Source organism: Mus caroli, unplaced genomic scaffold, assembly GCF_978045245.1.
Source record: "Mus caroli unplaced genomic scaffold, Mus_caroli_1 scaffold_10, whole genome shotgun sequence".
Lineage (NCBI taxonomy): Eukaryota > Metazoa > Chordata > Mammalia > Rodentia > Muridae > Mus > Mus caroli.
In genome coordinates, this window is record NW_028227265.1 from 25,343,826 (window position 1) to 25,368,640 (window position 24,815).

The following is a 24,815-nucleotide window of genomic DNA, read 5'->3' on the forward strand; positions in this document are numbered from 1 at the left end:
ATGCTGACAAGGCACACACTTTCAACCCCTCTGGCTGTAATACAGATATGCCTTTAGTACACACCTTCAATCCCAACCAATGCAGCTAAGGTTAGGTTGTAGAAGGAAGCAGCCATATTTGAAAGTGATGTCTAATTGAGTGGCAAAGTGACAAATGAGAGAAAGATTTGACAGAATAGGATATGCCCAATTCTCATGAGGAGAGGGAAGGCAAGAGAGGTGATTTAAGAGAGCAGCACAGAAGAAGAAGGGGGAGGCAGGGGACAGGTCTACCAGGACAGTATTACTGAGACAGGTTGCGGGTGAAGACAGAATGAGCCGGAGAATGAGAAGGAACCAGAACATTAGAAATACTGCCAAAGTTCTGAGGCCAAGCAGAGCAATTCAGTCAGAAGCTGAGAGAAGCCAGTTTGAATCAGTCAGCTTGGAGAGAAGTTTTGAGCCAGAACAGCTGAGTTGAACCACCAGCTGGAGCTCAGAAAGCTCAATTTGCCACTCAATTAGACATCACTTTCAAATATGGCTGCTTCCTTCTACAACCTAACCTTAGCTGCATTGGTTGGGATTGAAGGTGTGTACTAAAGGCATATCTGTATTACAGCCAGAACTAGAAAGGGTGAGCTTATTCAGCAGTCAGCCTCTGAGATGGCAGTTACATCTGGTGAGTAAGTTACATTTACACAAATTGGTGCGAGCTCTTCTTTTCTTTTTTAAACCATTAGGTTAATTTATTGAAACAGTTGACTTAGGTATCTACAGTGGTGACTTTAGCCTCCACTCCTGGCTCCATATTAATGGAAGCAGTCCGCTCGACAACCTCAGAAGGACAGTGTAAATCACTGAGTAGCTTGTGGATCCTCTTTTGGAAATGATCACGTTTGGAACCTTCACCACGAGGTGTTTTTCTGGTAGTGATGCTCCAGGTCTCGGTACGCATGTGCGCCAGCCTTTTCACATTCAGAGTCTTCTCCTTTGCGCCTTTGATCAAGTCCACACAAACCTCCTCCAGCGACTTCACACTGAGGGTGGTAAGTGTAACTCCAGTATGGTGACTTGCCATCTCAGGCTCCACGGGCCTCTTTCCTTTAATCTTTAAATACCATGGCTGAGGCATGGCTTCCTGACCGACTTGTTCTTCAGCAGGAGGGAACAGCGGTGAGTCAGGATGGAACAGACTGTACAGCGTTCCACAGCTCGCACCACCACATCTCAGCTGAGCCCTTATTTCCAATTCTTTGGATAAAAGGCCAAGAACCTAGAAATACTTGCTGCAACCCTGACAATTCTGACCACTAGTAAGAAAGGCAGCAGGTTCACAGGTTCTGAGATTACAATATAAGCATCTTTGCATTGGAGGGGAGTCCTGTGGTCTATCATCCCAAGTCTAGCTGATATTCAAAGTCATACCTGTCCAATATTGTGAAACTTGGTAGTTGAGAATGGGGCTGGGGGTAGGGCTTCCAGATGGGGAGATGCAGGACTTTAGGTCCTTGGCTATACGGGCTGGTTTTGTGTGAACTTGACAGAAGCTAGAGTCATCAGAGAGGAAGGAGCCTCAGATGAGAAAATGCCTTCATGAGATCCAACTGTAAGGCAGTTTCTCAATTAGTGATCAATGAGGGAGGGCCCATTGTGGGTGGTGCCATCCTTGGCCTGGTAGTCCTGGGCTCTATAAGAAAGCAAGCTGACTAAGCCAGGGGAAACAAGCCAGTAAGCAGCACCCCTCCATGGCCTCTGCATCAGCTCCTGCCTCCAGGATCCTGCCCCGTGTCCTGACTTCCTTGAGCTGTGAAGAGCAAGGTGGAAGTGCAAGCCAAATAAACCCTCTGCTTTCTAAGTTGCTTTCTGGCCATGGTGTTTCATCACAGCAATAGAAACCCTGACTAAGACACATGACCAAGAAGGGTGTCTATGGGAGTCAGAGTCTCCGCTCTCCCTGATTTTTGGAGACAGAGGCTCATGTCACTCAGGCTGGCTCAAACCCGGTATGGAGCTGAGCTGATTTTGATCTGATTCTCTGGCCTCCATCTCCTGAGTGCTAACATGCACTTGGGTATCTTACAGACACCAATCACCATGTTTGTCTTCCTATTTCTTTCTTTAATCCCTTGGCTGTGGGCAGATTAATTCCTTGAAGAGAAGGCTGGAGTGGCCTCCTTTTCCACTCTCCCAGACCTCAAAAACTGGCAGACTCAGTTTCCCCCTTCTCATGGGATTCTTCTGTTTGCTTTGGATTTCTTAGCAAGTGAACCATTTCCCCAGATCTAGACACCTTAGTCCCCAGCACTTGAAACCCATTGGGCCTAAGAGCCACCCACTTCTAATTCTCAAAGGGAGGCCATGATTGGGAAGGAGAGTGAAAACGCTGGATGGTTGCTGAAGTCCCCTCTCCAGCCTCACATGTTTGAACCTGTCCTGCTTCTCCATGGCAGCTTCCTGGCCTGATGCCTGCCTCCACATGCTGAAGCCTGGTTATACTCTCTGGGCCCTCAAGAGAGTGCTGGGCTCAGAGAGAGACTGCTTTCACTGACTGCCCAAGCACTTAGCTGCAGGGAAGCAATGGGGATTAGTACGGAGGTTGGACAATGGCTATTCGAGAACTTCTTTTGTCTCAGCAGGCTGGAGAACCTTCACTTTCAACAGCCCTAAGGTCCCTTGTATAACCTATGAACTTGGGCTCATAAAGGAGAGAGATCCAGTTAAGGATGTGGCCTGGGCACAGGGTCCCAGGCCTGAGACTCAGCACTTAACTGTCATCAAGCTCATGTGTAACATCAGGGAAAGGGCTGTTTTCTGTCAGAATAGAACATGTTGTTACATGTTCTCTCCCTTGCTCTGCTGCCAACCACAGTCACTTAGAGGTTCCAGGAGAGTCCTGTCCAGTCCAGTCAGAGTCCTGTGAGATCTGATACTTGCTTTCTGGAAGAGAGCATCTCTTCATTCAGGAACCAACCAAGTCAGACATGGGACATTTATCGTCATTTTACCAATGGGAGAATGGAGACAATGTGGTGGTCAGAGTCCAGAGGGACAGTATATCAACCCATGCCCTTGGACTTCCTGTATCTAGCCACACATGAAGCCTGACTTATCACTTGGACAATTTAGTCACATGACCCAGTAAGTATTCTTTCTTGCCTCTTGCAATTGAATAAAGAAGGGGGTGATGGTTGGAGCTCAGAGCCTGTCAGAGGGTCAAACTCTCCATCTTAATAGAAAACAACCCTGCAACCCCTCCCCAGGCCCCAAGGACTCATCCTGATGAGGGTGACAGTTTTGTGGCTGAGACTTTAACAGGGCTTCTGCCTTGGAATTTCTTGGAGATGTGCTGAGCAGACACAGCTCTGCTACAGCCCAGTGGTCAAAGGTATACCTAGCTTCCAAGCTCAGACCCATTAGGCTTTGGCTAGATAAGGGCTCTTGGGCTCCAGAGAGTTAGCATGGGCTTGGGAAGTACTATATAGCTAAGCAGAACAGAACCCAGGACAATAAATCTCTCTCTGATGATAAAGCGGTGGCTTTTATATCCAGTCCTTGGACAACCATGCTAGTGTCAAAGGATGCAGACAGGAGCTGGGAGCAGGCGTGAGCTGCACCTGGGTGTGCAAACGAGAGCCTTGCATGGAGAGGGTACTTGTGTGGGCACCAAGGTTGTCTGAGTAAACGTGTAGGAAGGAGGAGGGAGTTATGTAGTGGTGCCATGTACATGCACACGGTTTGTATATGAACACAGGCTTAACCCAGTGATGGTGGAGGGTGCACATGACTGCTGTAGCCTCACTAGTGACTTGTTCTTTCCGTCTGTGCTTCAGTGAGGCCTGGTGCTTAGCAGTGGCAGAGGCCTCTGGTTGCTATCCAAAGCCTGAGACTTTCTGTGCCCATCCATAATGATTCAGCTATGGTATGGCTTTGTCTGCCAACAGCTGTGGCTTCCCTGTGTGAAGGCCTCTTTTGATCTAAAGAGCCTGCATGGCAGAAATCAACACTCCATAAAAGGCTGTCTCCAAATAGTGCTGCTGAGAGCCAGGTATAAGTTACACATAATCTGTCACCTCCGAATGCCTGACATTGAGGCCTTCAAGGTGTGGTGTATCCTGTCTCTTGGGTTGCCACTGGGAGAGTTTGGTGGTCTGCATCCTTTCAAGCTTTCATCTCCCGCAACCTCCATCTTCTACTTCCCTGATGCTATTTCCCTGACCGGCACTTTTGATAGTATGGCCATGTACCAGGAGTTGGTCCTGCTTCTTCCTGGCTTACCATTCGAATGCTGGACTATCACATGCCATCTCCCAGGGATTCCAGGCACCCAGATGTTCTCCTTAGGCCTTGTCCCTGGCAAAGAGAGGGCTCAGGCTCTTTGTAGGAATGGGCAGAGCCCTGAGCAGATGCCTACAGTCCAAGGAGTAAGTGGATAGAAGAGACAGGCAGAATCAAGAGGCTGAGAGTCCCAGGAGTTTAAATCGTTAGAACTAGTGTCAGTGTAGGTGGTCTGGGTGGGAGTCAGCATGTGGCTGGACACCAGCACCGTAAAGGAGGTGGAGCCCCACAGTGCAACATAGTAGCAAACAGAACAGAGGGCTAAGTGTTTTGCATAGAGAGGAGAATGCAGCCAACAGGAATTATCAGAAAATGAGACCCAGCGACAGAGTCTCCTCTTGAAAATCAGCGGTATAATACAAACCCAGGATCCAAACATCAGGCTCATACAGCTGTGAGTGTCCCACAGCAGCAGTGGGCTTAAAAATAAAAGGGATTTCCTCCTCCTCCTAGGGTAGAGTCTGTGACAATGAACAGTGGCAGCAGAGAGCCAGCAGGGGGCAGTGTGTGCTTGAGTTTGGCCAGTTGCAGGGCAGCAGGCCTAGGGATTTTTCAGAAGGAACCTGTGGGTCCCTGTCTCATAATACCCCCGACACCCCCATCTGCCTCACTTTGTTCAGGATCACACCCCAATTTTAGGGTGTGATTTTGGGATTCTCTATGCTAGCGGAAGGAAAACATGTCTGAGAAAGACAGTCTCTGTGCGTAAAAAGAGGTCACCAGGCAAAACCTCTGTCTGAAGGGCAATGAGAAAGATGAGTGTTTCTGCAGAAGGAAGCATGGAGCATATTTCTGTCTATTTTCCTCGGAAGGATAAGCCTATGGAGTACTGAAAGCCAAAGGATGGTACCTTTGTGTATGTGGAGTCAAGTTCTGAAATTGGTGGCTCATCATATCGTCACATCAGACAGGTCTCAGAGGAATGGCAGCAGGCTTCATAAGAAGGGGGTTGGGAGATGGCTCAGTAGTGCAAGCAGGAGGATCTGAGTTCAGATCCCCAATACCACATAAAGTCCAGGTGCAGCAGCACAGATAGCCGGGCACAGGAGGTCTGGGGAACTTGGGTGGCCAGCCTGTCTAAACTAATAGGGAAGCAGAGACAGGAAGATCGTCCCCTGGGCTACATAGCAACATTTGTTTCTAAAACCCAAATACAAGCAGAGAAACAAAAGAGGAAATCCCATGAGACTGTGCAGACACCCCTCCCTACGAGAGCGCCACCTGGCGCAAACTTGAGAAACAGCCAGCTGGGCCTATCAGCATTCAGAGAGGCATACCTAAGACTGCTTGTTTAGAGGGTTCCCTTCACCCTCTGAATTTGCAGCCACCAGGAACCCGCGGGGTCCCTATGCACTCCTCAAAAGTATCACTTCCTTCTACATCTTTGTTGATAATGAGCATTTATTTTGAGTACAGAAAAGATACATTGCTGCTTATTCAGCCTAACCTAGGAAGGAGAAAAAGCTGCTCTGTAGATCCCTCCGACGTGTTGAGTAGGCAGGGATGTTTTTCTGCCCCCACCACTTTCCAGAGCTCTAGAAACAGGCTGCCTTTCTTAAAAAGAGTCTCGTCCCCGGGGTGTTTTAAAGGCTAGACAGTACAACAGACAGACATTTTTTCCTAGAAAGCAGAACACCACAAAGGTGGGCAGAAGGGCTTGTAAACAAGGTTCCCTCCCCGAGGCCTGGGACTCTAGGGTGCTACCCGCAGCCCGTAGCCGCCGCCTCCCGGGCTGCCCGAATGCTACAGAACTGTTGGTTGGGGCCCTTTCGGCTCTGCATCAGAATAAATGCTTTTTCTATAGAAAATAAAAATCAAGATAGCTATCCGTGCTACCCCTCTGCTTAGGAAAGGGATTGCTGAATTTTCTTAGCCCTTCATTGGAGGAGTTGAATGTGGTAAGGGGTTCAGTGGGGATGGGTCTGCTGTTCTGGGATGACCATCAGAAGGTAGGAGTCGGGGAGGCAGGAGGTCTCACTCCCTGCCAGCGGCAGTGCTGACGGGACCCTCCTCAAAGGTGCTTAGCTTTGGCAAGCTGGGTCTTCAAAGATGGCCTTGTCACCTTATATAGTCTTCGATGGAGATCACATCGCTGGAGCTCAAAGGCTAATATCTGAGCCTATCTCCAACCGGCTGCCTCCACACACCTGCTTCCGTGATGGGATGTTGGCAGCAGACACTGGTCTCATAGTGACATGAAGTTTTTTTTTTTTTTTTTTGTGGTGTGTGTGTGTGTGTGTTGTCTCTGTGTATATCCCGGAGAGGCAAGGCCAGACTTCATCAACCCAGTCCCCAGCTGGGAGTTACCACCCTGGATGACAGCGCTGGCTTTTTGGTTGGTCTGAGACCTCTTAGACCCAGGCCACCAGGGCTGGCTGGGCTGAGTAGTGGACTCTTCTGTGCCTCCTCTGAGTGGTGTCTAGGAAGCATTATGTGTGTGGGGGGGCTACCCACACCTTGTTTCTCTTGATCTCTCAATCCTGGCACGGACATTAGAAGAACTGTGTTGTTCCTCCATGATACAGGCCCAAGGGCCTGTCTCCCCCTGAAACTTAGGGTGGGTGTCTGAGCTAACCCCACTAGCACCGCCAAACTGAGGACATCGAGACAGGCTAAATGGGCTGTGAGGACCTCCAGGTCATGCCTAAGCCACCAGACCTGTTTTTCTCCCACCTCAGAAGTGGCAGGACGGTGACATTGTGGCTCTTCAGCCCTGGAGTTGAGAGATAGGCACAGTGCACAGTGGGACCTCATTGGGACCTGTCTCAGCTCCCAGTAGGATAAGCCCTGGCGTAGGAGTTATGGCAGGAAGCTGACCAAGCAGTCTCTGCAGGAGAATCAGATTGTGGCCATAGCCTAGAGGAGGCTGGGGAGAGGATAGAAAATAGGGTTTCCTATCTCACCTCTGCCCAGCACTGTTCAGAGAGGCACGGCCACCAGGCACCAGGCTGGGGAGGAGGAGATACCATGTAGGGAACACCTCATCCAAAGAAAAACTTCCCAGGTGAGTTTGTGTGGTAGTGGGACCTGTGCATATGCAGGTGTCTACATATGTGTGGGATGTGTCAGTGTAAGCACTTGGGGGTATGTCAGTATATACTGATAGTCACATATATGCATGTACATGGGTTGTGTGTGCACCTGTATGCCTGGGGGAGAGAGGGTAGCCTGGAAACACCAGCGGAACTTACAAGCTTGGCCACACAATCCTTTCAGGGCTGGGCATCGGAGCCTGGGTTGGGATGGGTGAGCCCTGGGAGTTACTCAGCTGTGGTTCTGGTCCTGGCAATGGCAGCAGGTCAGATGGAGAGCCTGTCCCACACACAGCTTCGTAAGGTGGCAGCGTGTCCATGGAGACAGTGTGGAGGCCGCTCTGACCCTGGGTCCTCTGCTCTTGTTGACGGTGGCTGCGGCTCTGGCCGCTGTCTGAGTCAAGGGCACCATTCAGCCTGGGACAGGAGTCAGTCATGGAGTAGGGTGGTGGTGCATCCGTGGGGACATACAGCTGAGTGGCCCCTGGTCCCATGCATTCCTCATAGCTGTGAGAGAAGAGTTTTCACTCAGAGGTTATAGATTCCGAGGCCTTAGGGCAGGTAGAAGAGTCCGTATTCTGTATGGCGAGGAGCTGCCCTCATTGTAGGATACAGCCAACTTCATATATGCTGGCTCCCATGAGACCCTCTAGTCCTCAGGGAGGACAGTCTGACACCCTTAGCTGGGTCAGACTTGACCCTCACATCCCATGTGAACCGAAGCAAGTCCTTACACCCCTGCCCCTCTCTTTGGGGTTTTAGATTCCCTGGAGCAAGAACAGCCTTGTCTAGGGAGGAGTCCCAGCCTGGGCACTGTGAATGGGCTCAGTAGGAACCCCTGAGACAACTCCACTGCTGTTTTCTAGATTTAGGAATGAGTCTCTAGCCCTGAAACCATAGCTGGAGGGCTAAGAGCACCTTGTCTCCTTTTAGAGCCTCCAGTGGGAGGAAAATGACATATTTGTCAGGACCAGGGTCTGGGAGAATTCAAGAAGGCACTGTCACTTCACAGGGTCCAGTGCCCCAGGGAAGGCTGGCTATGATGATTCCTGTCCCAATGAATGGCTTTTGGGATCTGTGGATCTAGATGTCCCACACCAAGGGCAGAGGCCTAGTGTCTCGCAAGCCTCCTCTATTCCTCCTGTGCCCTGGCCACTGCCCTTGAGTCTCCTTGAGCAGTGGATTTAACTCCTCCGTCCTGGGCCCTACAGTCTATTTCCTTGTGGAAAGTAGGATGGGTCATTCAATTGACTAGATTTTTCTTGATGCTAAGAAAGGCACTGTGGGTAGTTGGTGGGGGGTGTGATTCAGAGTGGACCAGAACCCTATAGCTCCTGAAGGTGTGCCCTGAGAACATGCCAATCTCCCTACTCCCCAGGGAGCCCAGCTGTTTTATCCTGAATGAGAAAGGCATTGGACACTCAAGGGTACCCCTCTGTCCTTGTGGTTCATCTAGAGGACAGGGCTACCAAGGGCTACGTCAATGGATGTAAAGATTCAGGGGGAGAGAGTCTGAGAGGAGATGGGGCTCTCTGTGAGTCCGAGCTATCGAGGTTCGTATCAGATGGGAATGGGCTGCTGAAAGCCCATCCTGCCTGGGCTAACTGAGATCAAGACCTAGATGGGCCTAGGCAAGAGTGTGCAGCAAGTCGGGGCTGGGACTGGGAAGGCTAAAGCAAGACTGAGAGAAGGCAAGGACAGGACTTAAGACAAGAAATATGCAGAGGCTGGGGAAAGGACTGGAAAGGCAGGCTGACCATACAGCACACAATGGAGACCCAACAGATGATAGGGGCTAGCCAAGTCTGGGGACTCTGTGGCTACACCTACAATCCATGAGAAAGACTGATCCTGGGGTTAAAAACAGAAGCTCAACAGATTTCCCTCCCTAAATTAATGCCGATTCCATAGTCATGATCTCAAACATACCACTACTCTTGGTCCCCAGGGAGATCCCTAGAGGAATTTATTGGGGCTCATGAAAACTGTCATGAGACCATGCTAAAACTACATGGTTTCTCTACCAATCACCCATCAGCCCAAAGAAGCCAGCTGGTGTCTGTAGTCCACCCTGGCAGCATCTCCCAAGTCATGTCCATCCTCAAGGGGACTTGCTTGGTTGGAGACAGAGGCTGTGGCCAAGCCAACTGGAATCCTTTCGTATTTACACATGGGGAGCTGAGGTTCTTGCCCTGGGTGGGAGATCTTTTTATCCAGGGAATCCCCTGCTTTCCCCACCATGGGGCCACCTTACCCTGGTGGAGAATCTGGGTACAGCTCCCAGAGCACGGTGACATCCACATCTCCCTCGGAGCTGACGTCCAAGGGCGGTGGCCAGTCCTCAGCAGGGCTGCAGGCATAGGGCATCCTGGGGCTGGAGCGGCTGTGTGTGTGTCCTCCGGATGCTGCAGAGAACAGAAGTGCAGGCAGTGCTAGGGACTTCCCGCACAGTAGCCATCTATCCGAGGTTCAGAGGTCCCCATGTGACCATCCCCTTACCAGACTCAGCTGCTTCTATCTCAAACAACACCACCAGACTGTGAACACTGCAGTTCTGGGAGTGGGGTCCCAGAGAGGAGACAAGGCTGGTCCTATCTTGAGGAGATCCTATCCTAAGGATGGAAGTTTAGCCCAGGGCATTGATAGCATGAGGTGGTACCTGCTAAGCTTTGATAAGTTAGCTTGGCCACACCCTCTTCCCTCCAACAGAGCAAGTCCCCTTGAGGATGGATATGATGGAGATGTCCCCAGGATAAGTTAGCACAGGAATGCAGGAGACATGACAGGTGTGCTCAGCACAAATGTGACTCCAGAAACTACTTCCCAATCCCCATATAAACTTCTTACTTTTGAGCCAAGAGCAATGGAAAAACCTGGATGAGGAACCATATCAACAGGTCCAGTTCTGGGGTTATTCACGGGAATTAAGCAAACTCTCAGAGGAGAATATTATAGACATATCTATTCATTGTTGGTGGCTCTGCCTGTCTGGAAGATCATGGCCCTTATTTTATCCCCCATATTGCCTGTATCTTAAAGGTTTTTCTACAATGAATACATATTACATTTCTACTAGGAAAAATAAACCAGTAACAGGTTGTGAAAAAGGAGATGAGGTTTATGCCTCTTCAGGTGTCAGGTGAAAAATGGGAGCTTGGAAGGAGGTGAGAGAGGAGAGCCAGGGGAGATGAGACAAAACAACAGAAACTAGCTAGAGCCACCCACTGGGCACTGGAGCTGGGGTCCTGCGCTGGCAGCACTGCCCAGAACTCTGGGCTCACACAGGGTGGGATCCACTTGTAGAGTGGAAGCTGGAGCTTTTGGCTTTCCTCGTCTCCCTACCCCTGGCTTGGGACACTACAGAACTCATCCTGGTTCTATGTGAGACTTACCACAAAGACTTGTGAAGGTCAGTCCTTCCATAGCCTCTGAAAAACCTTCTCTGGGCTGCAGGTGGGGTGGACCACACACGGGTCCTGCTCTCATAGATGTCACCCCTGCGACTGAGGCGGGAGGCATGGGTATGAGGGAGGGCAAGGAAGAAGGGGGAATCCCGGGGTTTACTTTTTCTGGTAGGGATAAGGAGGGCTGGGGATACCTCCCAAAGGAAGGAAACAGCCTTTGAGCCTGGGCAGCTTCAGAGCGATGGCTGAGCAGAGGGAACTAACACATGTGCGAAAGGCTGGGTGCTGGAAGAACATGAGGTGCATGGGGTGGGGAGTGGAGGGAAAAAGTGGGGGTGGGGTGGGGCAGTAGGTGCTGAGTCAGAGGAGCAGGAAGGATGTACTGGGTTTGCCAGGATGGGGGACAGTTAAGGTTGTACCTGGGCTCCTCGTGGGAACATAGGTCATGTCAGCCTGGTCTGGGCTTTATGTTCCCTTGACTTGTCTGCTAGGGAGAGCTTGGCCTCTTTGGAAACTTGAGGCCTGGGCTGGGTGAGTTTCCTTCTTTGTCCATGCAAACCTGCTGACTTTTCTTTCGGGTCCTAGCTGGTTCACAGAGTATGTCACTAACTGGCTGCCCTTCTTCCATTGTCATTGCTCTCAATCTTGTCTAAGATCTGACCTCTTGCTTCTCTCTAGACTTCCAGAGGAGCAACATCTAGGTCCAAAGGGCCTTTGGCATCCAAGTACCTGCTATACCCAGTCCTAAGCCTATAGCTGGCCATTTAGGGATATGTAGGGGTCGGTCTGAGTGTACTCAGGTCAGCTACCCAGGGCTCACATCTCTAATCTACCTCTCTCAAGGGGGTGACCCCGGGTCCATTGTTCAACTGCTCCAACCTAAAGTTTGGATCAGCAAATTGAAGTCAGGAGCCCAGCTAGCCATTCAAAAATGTTGGGAGGAGGATTTTGCATAATGAGATTATGAAAAGGAATCAGCAGGGGCTCTTTCCCACCAGTCCTCTGTGCCCAGGCTTCTTGCCTTGAATGGGGAAGGCCCTGCAGGTCCCACAAAAATACTTCAGCTACAGTGAGAGGCCTCCCAGGGTTTTGCACTTCATGGGGAAGTCTGTTTTTGTTTTTGTTTTCTCCTGGGGCAGGTGGTCTCTAGTCTGGGTAGTGGCTCTGGCTGCCCGGTGCGTGCTCCCATGGGCCTTGTTCCTGTCATGGAACATTGTCTCAGAACTAAACAGTTCTGCTTCACTGGTGGTCCCTGCCAGGAATGAGATGGAGTCAGGGGGCCATGTTCTGTAGACGTCCATGCATCCTGACCAGATGGACACTCCTGGGACTGGTTCCCCTCTAACCCTCAAATAGCCACCAATGTACCAATGTATGACAAGAAACCCCACAATGATCTCTTTCTTTGTGGGCTGATATTTTCACTGTTCATTCATTCCATCACTGATTCATCCGTCTATCTGTTTAGCTACTCCTCTATCTATCATCTATCTATCTATCTATCTATCTATCTATCTATCTATCTATCTATCTATCTATCTGTTTAGCTATTCCTCCTATCCACTCCTACCTGGGCCTCAGGTTCCCACTTATTCACCCAGATCACCTATCTCACTCAAGCATATGACTCAGTCCACCTCTATCTCTAATCTTCTACCCTCATTCATCTATTTCTGCATTTGTCTATCCGTCTGTAATTCCCATTTGTCCATCCATTTCTCCCACCCAACTGTCCACTGATATACCCATTCAATTCCTTATTCACCTATCCCTCTGCTGGCCTATTTCATGCACCAATCCCTCTCTCTATCCATTCATTCACCGATCTATTTATCCTTCCACTCATTCATTTCTCCTCTCATCTGTATCTCCACTTATCCACTCACCCATCCCTTTCTCATTCACCTACTCATCTACATACTTATGCTTCGATGTAGTCACTTGTCTGCCATTCACCCACCACTCACCCAGCCTTCCGTCTTTCTACTCATCCATTTTATTCATCTCTCTACTCACTCATTTCTCTATTTGTCCATCTATCCTCTCTACCCATTCACCCACCTACCCACTTACCTTGATCTTCCATGCATAATCTTCCATGCATCCTACCATCCACCTACCCACTTACCTACTCACAAATCCATCCATCTCTCCATGCATCCATGAATCTGTGCATCCATCCATGTACCTATCCATCCATGCATTCATCTATTCATGCATCCATGAATCCATCAATCCATCCATGCATCCATACATTCACCCATGCATGCATGCATGCATGCATCCAGATGCCATCTGGACCAGTGTCAACACAGCATGACCCAACAGTGGCAGGCGCTGAGGAATATGACACACTTTCCTCCTGACTTTCAGCCTCTGTAGGTGCTTTTTGTGGTCGACCACAGGCCTGTTCATGCTGTGGGACACGATAGTGGACACCTGTGCACTCTTCCTATAGACCAAGATACTTCCCTGACCCCATCGTAGAGATTCTACCCCCTGGATACCTCCTTAAGTCAGCCACAGTGGCAGAAGTAGCATGACTCAGAGCTCACCGTATTCTCGGTGTCGGCGCCTGCGGTGGCGGTGATGGTGATGATGGCGGCGGTGACGATGGTGGTGTCGCTGGATCCGGGCCTGTCTGTCCCTTCTGATGCTTCCCACAATGATGGTGATGCAGGAGAGAGTGATGACCACACCTATGACAGCGCTTGCCACCAGCACTGGAGACACCAGCAGGTGGCTGTGCTCAGTGCTCTCGGAGAACGTGGTGGGGTAGAAATAGCTGGTACGGTTGTATCGTGCTACTGTGGACACAGAGAAAGGACACTCAGCTGGGTCTCAGGCCTGCCACAAACCTTATTCTCTCAACCTTGTTGTCCTGGGAGTCATTTGTCTCTAAGTAAGTAGAGGATAGTCAGGGTCAGGCTTTTTGTTCCTGTTGTGGGAGAGAGAAACAGGATTCCACTCAACTGCTCATAGGGGCTTCTGTTGGTTATAAGTTATCCTACTTTGTTTCCTCTGGCCCCTCTGCTTCAATAGCCCATCTAACCCACAGATAGGAAAACTCAGATAGGGCAGTGGACCTGCTCAAGGCAGAACTGAGGCTCAAACTGAAGAATTTCAGTACTAGACCAGGAATCTCTTCTACCAAGATGTCAGGCTGAAACATCATTACCAAAGTCTTGGGAAGGGGAAGGGGATGTGCAGAAGGCAAAAGTATAAGGATTTGGGGCAAGGGACTCAGGGAAGGGTCCAAATTAGCCAGATTAACCCCAGTACACTCAGTCCCCAGCAAGGACAGGTGGGTAAAGAAAGAATTCGGGAGCTTAGCTGGGATTTGAACATGCCTGGCAGCATGTTGGCTCATGCTGGGGGCTTTTGCAGCTTACTGATCATCATCATTAGTGGGTGGGTCATTGTGATTCCTGCCTGATCCCCTGGTGGGATGTGCACTCCATGGTCCTAGCTGGGCATGCATGCTTCTTCTTTTTTGTGCTCCCTCCCCCACCCCGTATGTGTGTGTATGCATGCATATTTACATGTGGGCACATGTGAGCATGGGGTGCATGCCTGTGGAAACCCGAGGAGGTCCAGAATCATCCTCCATCACTCTCCCACTGCACTCGCTGAAGCAGGGTCTCTCAATCAAATCCAGAGATCACCAATAGGGCTAGTTTCAGTAGTCAGCGGACTGGAGATCCTCTCTCTCTAACTTGTGAGGCTGGGAGTATATGACCTCCCAACCCACCCACCATCTATATGGGTTCTGAGAATCTGAACTCCAGTCTCCAAGCTTGGGTGCAAATGCTTTAACCACTGAGCCATCCCTCCAGCCCACGTGCACACTTCTTGACGCTCTGACAGGAGAATGTCAATGAAAATTGATTCTTGGGATTGTGTGAGGGCAACTACAGGCCAGTTTTCAGAAGCCCTACTATGTGTAGGCTCAGGGCTAAGATTTTGTTTCCTCTTTGAAGTTATGTTCATCCAAACCTTCCCATTTCGTGTGAAGACACTGAGACTAAAAGCTGTTAGCTAACTCAAAGTGCCTTTAGGTAACTGAGGCAGGTTCTCTCTGTGCTGTGGTTCCCTCACTAAACAAGTCAGGAGGAGATAGATAAGAAGCTGGCAGGGGCATTAAAACAACAGGGAAGGGGAAGATAGAACTGAGCTAGGTAAGAATGTGAGTAACAATTCTCACTGGGATTAATATGTATAAATATGAGGTAGTGGTGGCAAGATATATGTGGCAAGCCCTAGAGAAATCACTGAATATGTTGGGAAATATTTTATAAGAATAAAAATATTACACTATAAAGTATTCAGTTATAGCAAAAAGGAGAATTGGAAGACATGAGACACACAGACAAAGGTAAAATGACATGCATAAATACAGCTCTATCAACTATCATGCTGAATGTGATCTTTTAACCAACCTGACCAAGAGCAGAGTCTGTCAGGCTGGGCAACTGTCTGTAGGCATCTCTCTTGGGAACCAGAATTAAGAGTGAAGTAATGGACAAATATATGAAAACAATTAAAAGATGGCTCAAGTGGCTTTAACCATTAAGAAAAAAGAAATTTACAACAGAGTCATTAGACATAAAAGGGACATCTTATAATAAAAGGGTTAATCTTTGAGGAAGCCACAAAAAGCTATAAACATTTATTTACTTAAGTAATAAGCAGAGTTCCAAAATACATTAAACTAAAGAGCAGAGAAAATAGACACAGCACAGCAACAGCTGGAACTTCAATATTTCATTTTCTATAAAGTTGGGTAGAAGCCAGAGGTAGTGGCACATACCTATAATCCCAGCAAAGGAGAATCATAAGTTCAAGGCCAGCCTGAGTTACATAGTGAGACCCTCTCACAAACCAACTAATGAGCTAGCCAACTGACAAATGAACAACTAAGCAGAAGGAAGAAAAAAAAAGAAAATACAAGACTTGAACACGATTACAAACAAATTAGACCTAACATACGCCTACAACACTCCACCTGATAGAACATGCATTCTTTTCCAGCACAGTGGGATGCTTTCCAGAATGGGCCATATGCCAGGATGTAAGATGTACTACAATTTATTTTAACAGATCAAAACTGTACAAAGTATGCTCTTTGGTTACAAGGAAGATTAGAAGGACAAACACCAAGAAATTTGTGAACATAATAACTATGTGGAAATCATGCAACACATCAATAAACAAATAACAAGTCAGAGAGAAAGGCAGAGGGGAAATCTAAACATACATTAAGATGAGTTTGAGTGAACCCCTGTGAGATGACGCTAATGCAGTGGCTAATGGACATTTACAGCATCAAGTGCCTGTATAATTTTAAAAATGATCTCGCATCAATGAATAGCTTCTCCCTTAGAATACTGGAACTAGAAGGGCAAACTGGAGTCTGCATAAGAAGATGCAAGGAAGATTAGGGTAGACGTTTGTGAAATGGAGACTCAGAAGACAAAGAGTGGTAACGTCGGAGTGGCCATACTTTATTTCTTAAAGATGACCAAAATAGGTGAGTTTTACGCCAAAATGACTAAGGAAAGGAGGGTGAAAGGAGAAGGTTCAAAATACTATAATCAGAAATGAAAGAGGAAACATTACTACAGACCCTACAGAAATACCGCTTTCAAGGAGAACTGTGAACAATTAAATGCCAGCAAATTGGATATCTTGCATGAAATGAACAAATTCTTCGAGATACACAAAACTGGGTGAATAGATACAGGACAAACCAAAACCTGTAAGCAGATTTATTACTGGTGAAGTGATTGAATGACTAATAAAAACAATTCTACCAGGAACAGTCCAGCATGAGACTGCTTCATTGGTGTATTGCACCAAACATTAAAGAATAAGTAACTTTAATAGATACAAAGTTCCAGGTTTGGAAAATGAAAAGAAAGTTCTGGAGAGTATGGTGACGATGTTATATAATGTGTGGACAGACATACTGCACTTCATCTGTATAGATAAAATAGTTTTATATGTATAATTGTTATATATATGAATATGTATGAATAATGCCAATTTTCACAGAATTCTTAAAAATAGTAGTATAAGTGAGACTGCTTATCGACTTATTATGTACGGCCATGTTTACCTAGATACCAAGATCAGACAAAGGCAGGACAAGAAAAAGAAGTCCAATATTTATAGAGCAAAGCCTCCTGCTACAGTGCAGTGAAATGCATTGTTGACTTCGTGACTTCTGATTTGGCAATCAGTTCTTGGATATGACAACACAAGCATGAGAGACCGAAGGGAAACATAAACATAACATTTATAACCCGTTTGTACCAAGGGAGACTATGAAGGGATGGAAAAGAGAATCCACAGAATGGGAGAGTAATGTGTGTGAGTCGATATCTCAGAGGGTATGAGAGTCTTGAATATATAAAGAGCTATCACCACACTGGTTATATAAAGATTGTGCTGTTAGCAGTAAACCATGATAAGAATAGACGTGTCTCCAAAAGACAACTGGCCAATAAACACATGAAAATGTGCTGGGTATAGTGGCACACACTTTTAATCCCAGTACTTGTGGAGGCATAAGTCAGTCCATTGTCTCTGTCTGTCGTCTGTCTGTCTGTCTGTCTGTCTCTGTGTCTCTCTGCCTGTCTCTGCTTCCCCCCTCCCCCTGCCTGTCTCTGCTTCCTCCCCCCCTCCCCCCCGTTGCTGCCTGTAGATCTGGAGATAGAGCTCTGAGCTTCCCCTCCAGCACTTTGTCTGCCTGCATGCCATCATGCTTTCCACCATGATGATACTCTGATCCTGTAAGCCAGCCCCAGTTAAATGCTTCCTTTATAAGAGCTTCCTGGGGCATGGTGTCTCTTCACAGCAATAGAACACTGACGTAGGCAAAGATCCTGTCTTGAAAACAAAACAAACAGGCAAACAACAACAACAACATCATCAACAACAACAAAATCCCCCAAACCACCACCAACAAAAACCAAACAAAGAAAAGGTGCAGAGATTCAGATGGCTATAACCGGTGGGATCAATGACCCCAAGTACTGTAGAGGAATGAGAATCTTTTGGACTGCTCATGGGAATGCACGTGATGCTATTGGCTGAGTTCTGAAAGCACTCTGGTCCTTCCCAAATGTAATCTTAGATGATCCAGCCACCACCCCACTAGGCATATACCAGGAAAACACATCTCTGCAAAATTAATATTCAAACTAATACCATAATAACTCCGAAAGTACATGGACTTCAGCTTCCTCTTTCTCAGTCTTTGGACTTTTCCTTAAAAGCCACACCCTTGGAGATTACTGAATTCAGAGATCCGGTGTTATGATTGGTAGCTGTGAATGCTTTGGGAGGCGGAGCCTCCCAGGAGATCTGTAGGTCGCTGAGATACACCCTTCCTGTGAGATTCTGGTGCATTCTCTCACTTTCTGCTCTGACTAGAGATGTGCATGCTGACACACGTTTCCTACCCATTGTCACACATGTAGTGAGGTGGTCAAACAAGGCAGACTTGTTTACCTGACACTATAGCATATACAGCGTATGCTTACTTTAGATGACGCCACTATGACCTCTGAATGCCTCACTTGCTCATGTGTTTACTTATTTATTGTGATTCTGTGTCTTCATGCTCCTTGCCCATCTTACTAGTTTGTTAGCCTCTTGAATATAAACATCCCATTTATCTTGCCTAACTTACTGAATCTGCAGCACCTGGTCAAACGCCAGGCACATAATAGATGCTCATTAAATATCTGCAGGATGGCTTGGTTGGCTTTCTGTTTTCTATTAGGTAGAATCCCGTTTCTCCTCTCTTTAACAGCTTGGATTTTAGGTGAAGTGCCAACTTCTCATTTTTACTGTCAGCTATTGTTTTCTGTTTGGTGTTGTTTTTTCTTTTCTTTTTTTTTCATGACGCACAGATAAAAGGTGAAACTCCCCTGCACCCACCTTACCCCCCACTCCCACCCCCATTACAAAGGGATCATTTTAAATTGTGTTGTCTGACCTTGGCGTAGGGCTAATCTGTAACATGCCTCCCACTGTTTCATGTCTATGCCGGTGACAAGCATTACTAATCAATCATGATTCTTCTCCCTGTTTGACAGCCTTAGTATCCTTTTCAACAGAGCACTCCATGCAATGACATAAGCTGCCTAGAGCTGGTCATGAATTGGTGCTTTCAGCCATCCATCATTTTGTGTGACACAATGCACAATGCTGTCCTGCCCAAACCAATGACCATGCTTTTGCTCTCACCTTCAGAGTCAAGGGCAGGGACTGTGGCATGTGGGTTGTGCACTACTGGGGAACAGGGAGCTCAGAGCAAGAGTCTTGCTCCCAGTGGGGCTCTGGGCTGGCTGTCCCATTCTGAACCCAGATGTGGGGAGGGCTGGGAACACACTAGTCACACCCTGATCTGAAGTAGATGTACACAACACTAGAAAGCTGTGGATTTCAGGGCTGCAGGTGCCTAAACGGTAATCAGCGTGTGTGTGTGTGTGTGTGTGTGTGTGTGTGTGTGTGCACGACTGTGCACATGTGCACATATGCCCTGTCTCCTTTCCTCAGTATGCAGAACCTGCTGCCAACAGGTGTTAGCCCCACGGGGCCACCTTGAAGATGTCCCTTCCTCTGCCTGCTGCAGCAGGAGATGAGAGCTTGCCTTGTCCGAGCTCATTATGAGTTAGATGGGAGATGGCATCTCCCATGCCTGTAGATGAAGCCGGTTGGCGCCAGTCTCTTGCATGGCTGGCTGGGAGATTAATCTCTCAGTCACCATCACCCACAGAGGAGGCTCAGCTTTAAATTATGAGAGCAACTCTTGCAATTTCTAAACTCGGGGCCATTTTATCAAGAAGATAAATATGACTGCAGAGCAATAACGTGACAGTCCCCTTCCACACTGCCCTGCCTCTCTGTCTCCTGCATCAGCTGCGGCGAGGGCAGAGGAAGAAGCAAGCTTTGTCTCAGCCCCTGACTTCTTTTCCAGGACACGTCTCCAAAGGTGCCCAGGGCCAAGTGCACACCACTTCACCATGTACACAATTCCCTGATAGGTCACCATTCCTCAAAGTGGGTGGTGGCTATCTCCAGAGTACCTACTGTGTGACTTTACTAGGTCATTTCATTTAATTCAATGATGGGATCCCCAGGTAAAAGGTAAGGGAACAGCCACAGGGAGGTTAAGGAATTTCCCCAAAGTCATAGAGCATTGCAGAAAGGGATCGGGTCACTGGGAAGCCTCAGCCCCCTTGCTCTGCATTCTGATGAAGGTCCGTGGACAGTCACCAGGTGCTGTATCCTGGGAGCCCAGGGTTTCTTGCATAAAGGAAAATCTCTCCTAAAATGATTTCTCCTGCCTTCCAGGCTACTTTCTGTGTTGTCAGGCTGTGACCTAGGCTTACTCAGGCCAAGTTAGCAGAACGTTACTGGTGAGATACCCAAGTTCCCAGAGGTGAGAGCTCGCGGGTCTCAAGCAGGTACATATGGAAGGGGGAGCTACCTAGGGCTGGGCCGTGAGCCACACTGCTCTGTGGGTGTTCTGCCTCTGGGTTTATTCCAGAACACCCAGCGACACTCTGGATGGCAGAGTGGGTCTTGCCGTTGCTGAGCGTGCTGTAGCTTTAACAGGATGAGAATTTGCTACTCACCAGGCAGCTGACACAAGGGGTCTCTGCACAAAGGTTTAGCTCATTTAACCCCCCAGAGGCAGCTAGGTGTCTTTCAACACAAGATAAGGAAGAGGCAGAGGCACAGGGTTTGTCAAAGGGACGGAGCCAGGGCTTGCGGCAGATTGCTCTTTACAATCCAGGACCCTGTGATCTATGAAGCCTTGGTTTGGAGCCACTGGAGGGTGGGCACATACCCTTTCTCTTTGTTATTCTCCTCTGCCCAGGGCTAGCTCAGAAAGGAAGCTTGGGAGCCTATGAATGGCACCAAGAACGATCACTGGTTCACAGCTCTGTGTGCCCTGAGGATGAAGGAGCTACTCTCTGTCATTCTCACTCACCCACTGGCCCATCCTCCTGTCCACCACTCACCCAACTCTCCAAGTCTGATTATAAGGTCCACAGACACATGCAAGGCAGAGTATGCACATCTCTGATGAACAAAGAGAGTTCACCAGGTCTTGTGGGATTTTTGTTTGATTTTACTTTGTTTCTGTTTTGAGACCCTATATAGTGTCTTTCTATGTAGCCCAGGCTGGCTTGGAACTCACGATTCAGCCTCAGCCTCCCAGATGCCAAGATTACAGGCATGTACATTATGCCCAGCTGTAGGTCAAGTCTTGAGGAGGGAGTCCAAATCTAGGGAAGATTACCAGTTCATGATAAACAGGTCTGGCAAATTGCACTGCACAAGAACTTCGGGGCCCCGAGGAGGGCCAGTGCGTGTGAGGAACCACGAGAGGTAAAGGCTGCAGAGAGAACTGGTGGAGAGTGACCTGGGAGACACTGTCAGATCCAGACCATGGGGACTCTTAAAAGTCAAGCCAAGAGGCTGTCCTTTGCCCAGGGGCAAGCAGTGGCATTGTCAGAATGTTTTAAGGGAGCCTGTGGACTGCAGAATGGGAGGGAGATAGGCAGAGGCATGATGGGAGTCAGGGGACTTGTGAAGAGGCTGCTGTATCTGATACTGGGCAGGGGTGCCCAGTATCCACATAAGCATGGAGTTGGGGATACAGGATGCTGAGCATATGCTACCACACCACACAGGGCAGACCACAGGCCCTGGCTTAGGCAGGTGCCCTTGAGGTCATAGCCTAACACTGCAGAGACATTCTTGGCTCCATCAACCTGACTTCTGTACAAGCTTTGGAGATAGCCTAGTAAGCCCCTATTCTGCAGATGGGGTTCTGAGGCCTCAAAGGGCTGGAGTGGTGCTGGGATCCATGGGCCACTAGTGTGTAGTGCTTCCAGGTTGACGACCCAAGCATGGACTGCTACTCATTCATACTAGTTCAGAAGGTCTTAAATGATCGGTGTGGATACCACTGTCGCTCCATTGAATGAACTTCACTAAAGACACTTCACTCTGCGGGCTGAAGTACCATGCTTAAGTGTACATAGGCCTGGGATCTAAAGCAGGGATCATCTGGAAGTTCGTGAAGCAGGGAGGTGTAGCAAAGGCACTGTGCTTTGCTTGTGGATTCTTCCTTCAGAAGTTTATGCTCCGGAAGTTGGGCCCTCAAGTTACAGTCGTGGTGATCTTCAAGGGGCGGAGCTCAATGGAAGGGAGATAGGTCATGGACCATTACCCTTGGAAGTGCCAGTCTTGGGGCAAGTTAGGTCTAATGGGAGTGGATTGTAGGATCGTTATGAGAGAATAATATGGACCCCTCTCTCTTTCCTCCTCTCAATCCCTTCCTCCCTCCCTCATCCCTCGTTCTCAAGGCTCTTAGTAGATGCCAACAACAATGCCATACATTGACATCTCCACGCCCATGAACAAACATAATTATAAACTAACCAACTTCGGATATTTTGTTTGTTAGCAACAAATAGATTGAGAATTGGGGAAAGAGGGTACAATGGAAGGGATCAGTATCTGTTCTATCCTGGCTCTAAGACTCATTTACAATATGATTTGGACATAGTCCTCTCTGGACCTGCTGGCTGCCATAAACTGTTCTCTGCAGGGTGGGTAGGTGGGTTATGAGGGCCGAGAGGGCCTGACAACCATGAATGGAGGCAACAAGATTCAAGATCCCTGTTAGGCTGAGGGCAAGGTTGGCTCTAGGATGGAGAATGTGGGCAGGGCGGGGCTACTGTAGCAGTCCACTGCTGCTAAATCCTTGCTGAGTTCAGCATTTGGGCAGCCAAAGAGTCTCAGTGAGCACAGAGCATCCTCCTTATAGCCCTAAGCTTGCTGAGCCTCAGGGACAGGGAGAAGGCACATTGACACCAGGGTGCTGAGTCAACATTTTTGGACCATTCTCCCAGAGATTCTGCTGAGAGAAAGAAGGAGAGGAAGCAAGGACATAGATCTGACTGATGGCTCCTGTCACAAAAATTCCTAAGGCATTTGTCACAGGTGCACTTCCCTGGGAAGGTCTGAATTCAGTAGGGCATCCCTTCACAGCCCAAGTGGACAGGGTAGCCATGCAGTCAGTGGAAGGAACAGAGGGAACTTGGTACAGGTATCACCTTCTGCTACTCCCCATTGACAGGCCCCAGCTTCCTGCAGGAGAGAGCAGAGGACAGAGCTTGTTGACTTGGACTTTTTTTTTTTTTTACATCTCCTTCCCTGCTGTTTTGAATGACACCTCAGCTCTCTTGCTGATAACCCAGCCATTGAATAGATGTTTTAAAAGACAGACACGAGGAAGCTAGAGGGCTTGGCAGAAATGTCTCAGAGAGGACACAAAGGGCAGCATGCAGAACAAGATGAGAGGCAGGAGGACCATGGGCAAAACTACAGAGGACTTAGGTCTTAGAGAGCTCAGGGAAGAGGGTCCACTCTTGGGGGGAGTGGGTGAGGTTAGGCTACTTGCTGTTCAGGATTCTTCTTACAATGGGGACATACCTCTACAAGAAGTCAACGAATGCAACATCAAGGTCTGTTTGTGATGTCCGGAGTGGGGGCAGAATATGGTAGAAGGGAATGAAGTATAAAGTAGTCGACTTATCTTGCCGGTTCTCTATTAATCTAAGTAATGAAGCTTTCTCAGGCATTATCTAGCTAGGCAGCATCTCAGCATCTACTTAGTAACCCACTTATCTGCCCATCCGTATACCCACCATTAATCCATTTATCAATCAACCATCCATCTATCCATTTATAAACACATCCCTTCACCCACCTACCATTACTTGTCTATTTGTTCATCTACCCAACCATCTTCTCATCAGTCATCCACCCACCTACCTATCATGTATCTATCTATAAATCCATCTACCCACCTACCAATCATTCATTAATTGATCTGCCATTGTTTAACTATTTAACCTTCATGCCTTCATCCATTCATTTACCTATCCATCTACATGATGTATTCATCCATCCATCCATCCATCCATCCATCCATCCATCCACCCTCCATCAGGTAACCTAGCCATCCATTACCCATTTATTCATGCATCCTGAACTAATACCCACTAAGTGCTTATTTCATGCACACTCCAGACTTGTACCATCACCATGAATCAGACAGAAACGAACCTCTCAAACTGGACAGCGAGAGATCCCCCAATAGATGCCGTAGCATAGAGAGGGGGAGACTCACTGTGTCGATGGAGCTCCCTGGTCCCACTTCAGCAGTGTAACTTTGCTCCCATCTGGTCTATAAGTCAAGAGTTAACAGGAGAGCACAGCATTGCAAACTAGAAGGTCTTCAACCACAGCCTCAGATAACTGGGGAAATATATGCAACCACCCACAAGCCTTTAATGATTCTCTAAACAGGAGCCCAGAGTGATTTATTCTACTATTAGGACACATCCTGCCTCTCGGATAAACACACTAAAATGAGCTCAGATGTCCCTCCACATACCTCAATCCCATATCTTTGCCATTTGGCCATCATTCCCTAATATTTTATTACTGGTTTGCAGAAATATTTATTCATGGGCTGGAAGTCCACTGAACCAATTTCACAAGCCAATTTCCCTATTTATGAGCCAGCTGCCATTGCAGACCAGAGCTGTGGGGGAAGAATACACTTGTCTAGAGCCACAAACCAGCTCTCATTTCCTTGCTAGATGCATCAGTGGCCTCAAGAGCTTCCTGTTCTCTTCTCTTTCGTCTCTCTCTAGAGTTGGCTCTACATCTCTTCTCTCTTCCCCAGTGCTGCGGACTGAACCCATTGCCTTGGGCAAGCATCCTGAACAAGCTCTCTCCCACTGAGTTATACCTCCAGCCCTGAGAAGCCAGGTTCCTATAACCTTGGTAGAGTCACTGTGTATGCTGGATACGTGGGAGATGTGAAACTGGGTTGAGAAGCATCGTAAGGGTGCGGGTGAGGGGACTGGCACCTATCAGCCAGGAGATTAGCTCCAACCTGCCAACATGCATTATGAGATTTATAATCATGATAGAAAAATGACCATTTGCTTTAACATGG

At 48.2% G+C, this 24,815-nt stretch overlaps 1 protein-coding gene and 1 pseudogene across 1 annotated transcript in view; both read right to left on the reverse strand.

The window, feature by feature from the left end:
- Nucleotides 1–745: 745 nt before the first annotated feature.
- Nucleotides 746–1,060, reverse strand: LOC147002353 (small ribosomal subunit protein uS10 pseudogene; annotated as a pseudogene).
- Nucleotides 1,061–5,014: 3,954 nt separating this feature from the next.
- The window catches only part of Bean1 (brain expressed associated with NEDD4 1), a 50,375-nt gene continuing 30,574 nt past the window's right edge, over nucleotides 5,015–24,815 (reverse strand). The window contains exons 3-6 of the mRNA XM_085844250.1: nucleotides 13,309–13,560; nucleotides 10,742–10,852; nucleotides 9,604–9,754; nucleotides 5,015–7,856 (exon numbers count right to left, since the gene is read on the reverse strand). Of these exons, the coding sequence (XP_085700376.1) occupies nucleotides 7,505–7,856; nucleotides 9,604–9,754; nucleotides 10,742–10,852; nucleotides 13,309–13,560 (866 nt within the window). The 3' untranslated portion in view covers nucleotides 5,015–7,504. The remainder of the gene's footprint in view (nucleotides 7,857–9,603; nucleotides 9,755–10,741; nucleotides 10,853–13,308; nucleotides 13,561–24,815) is intronic.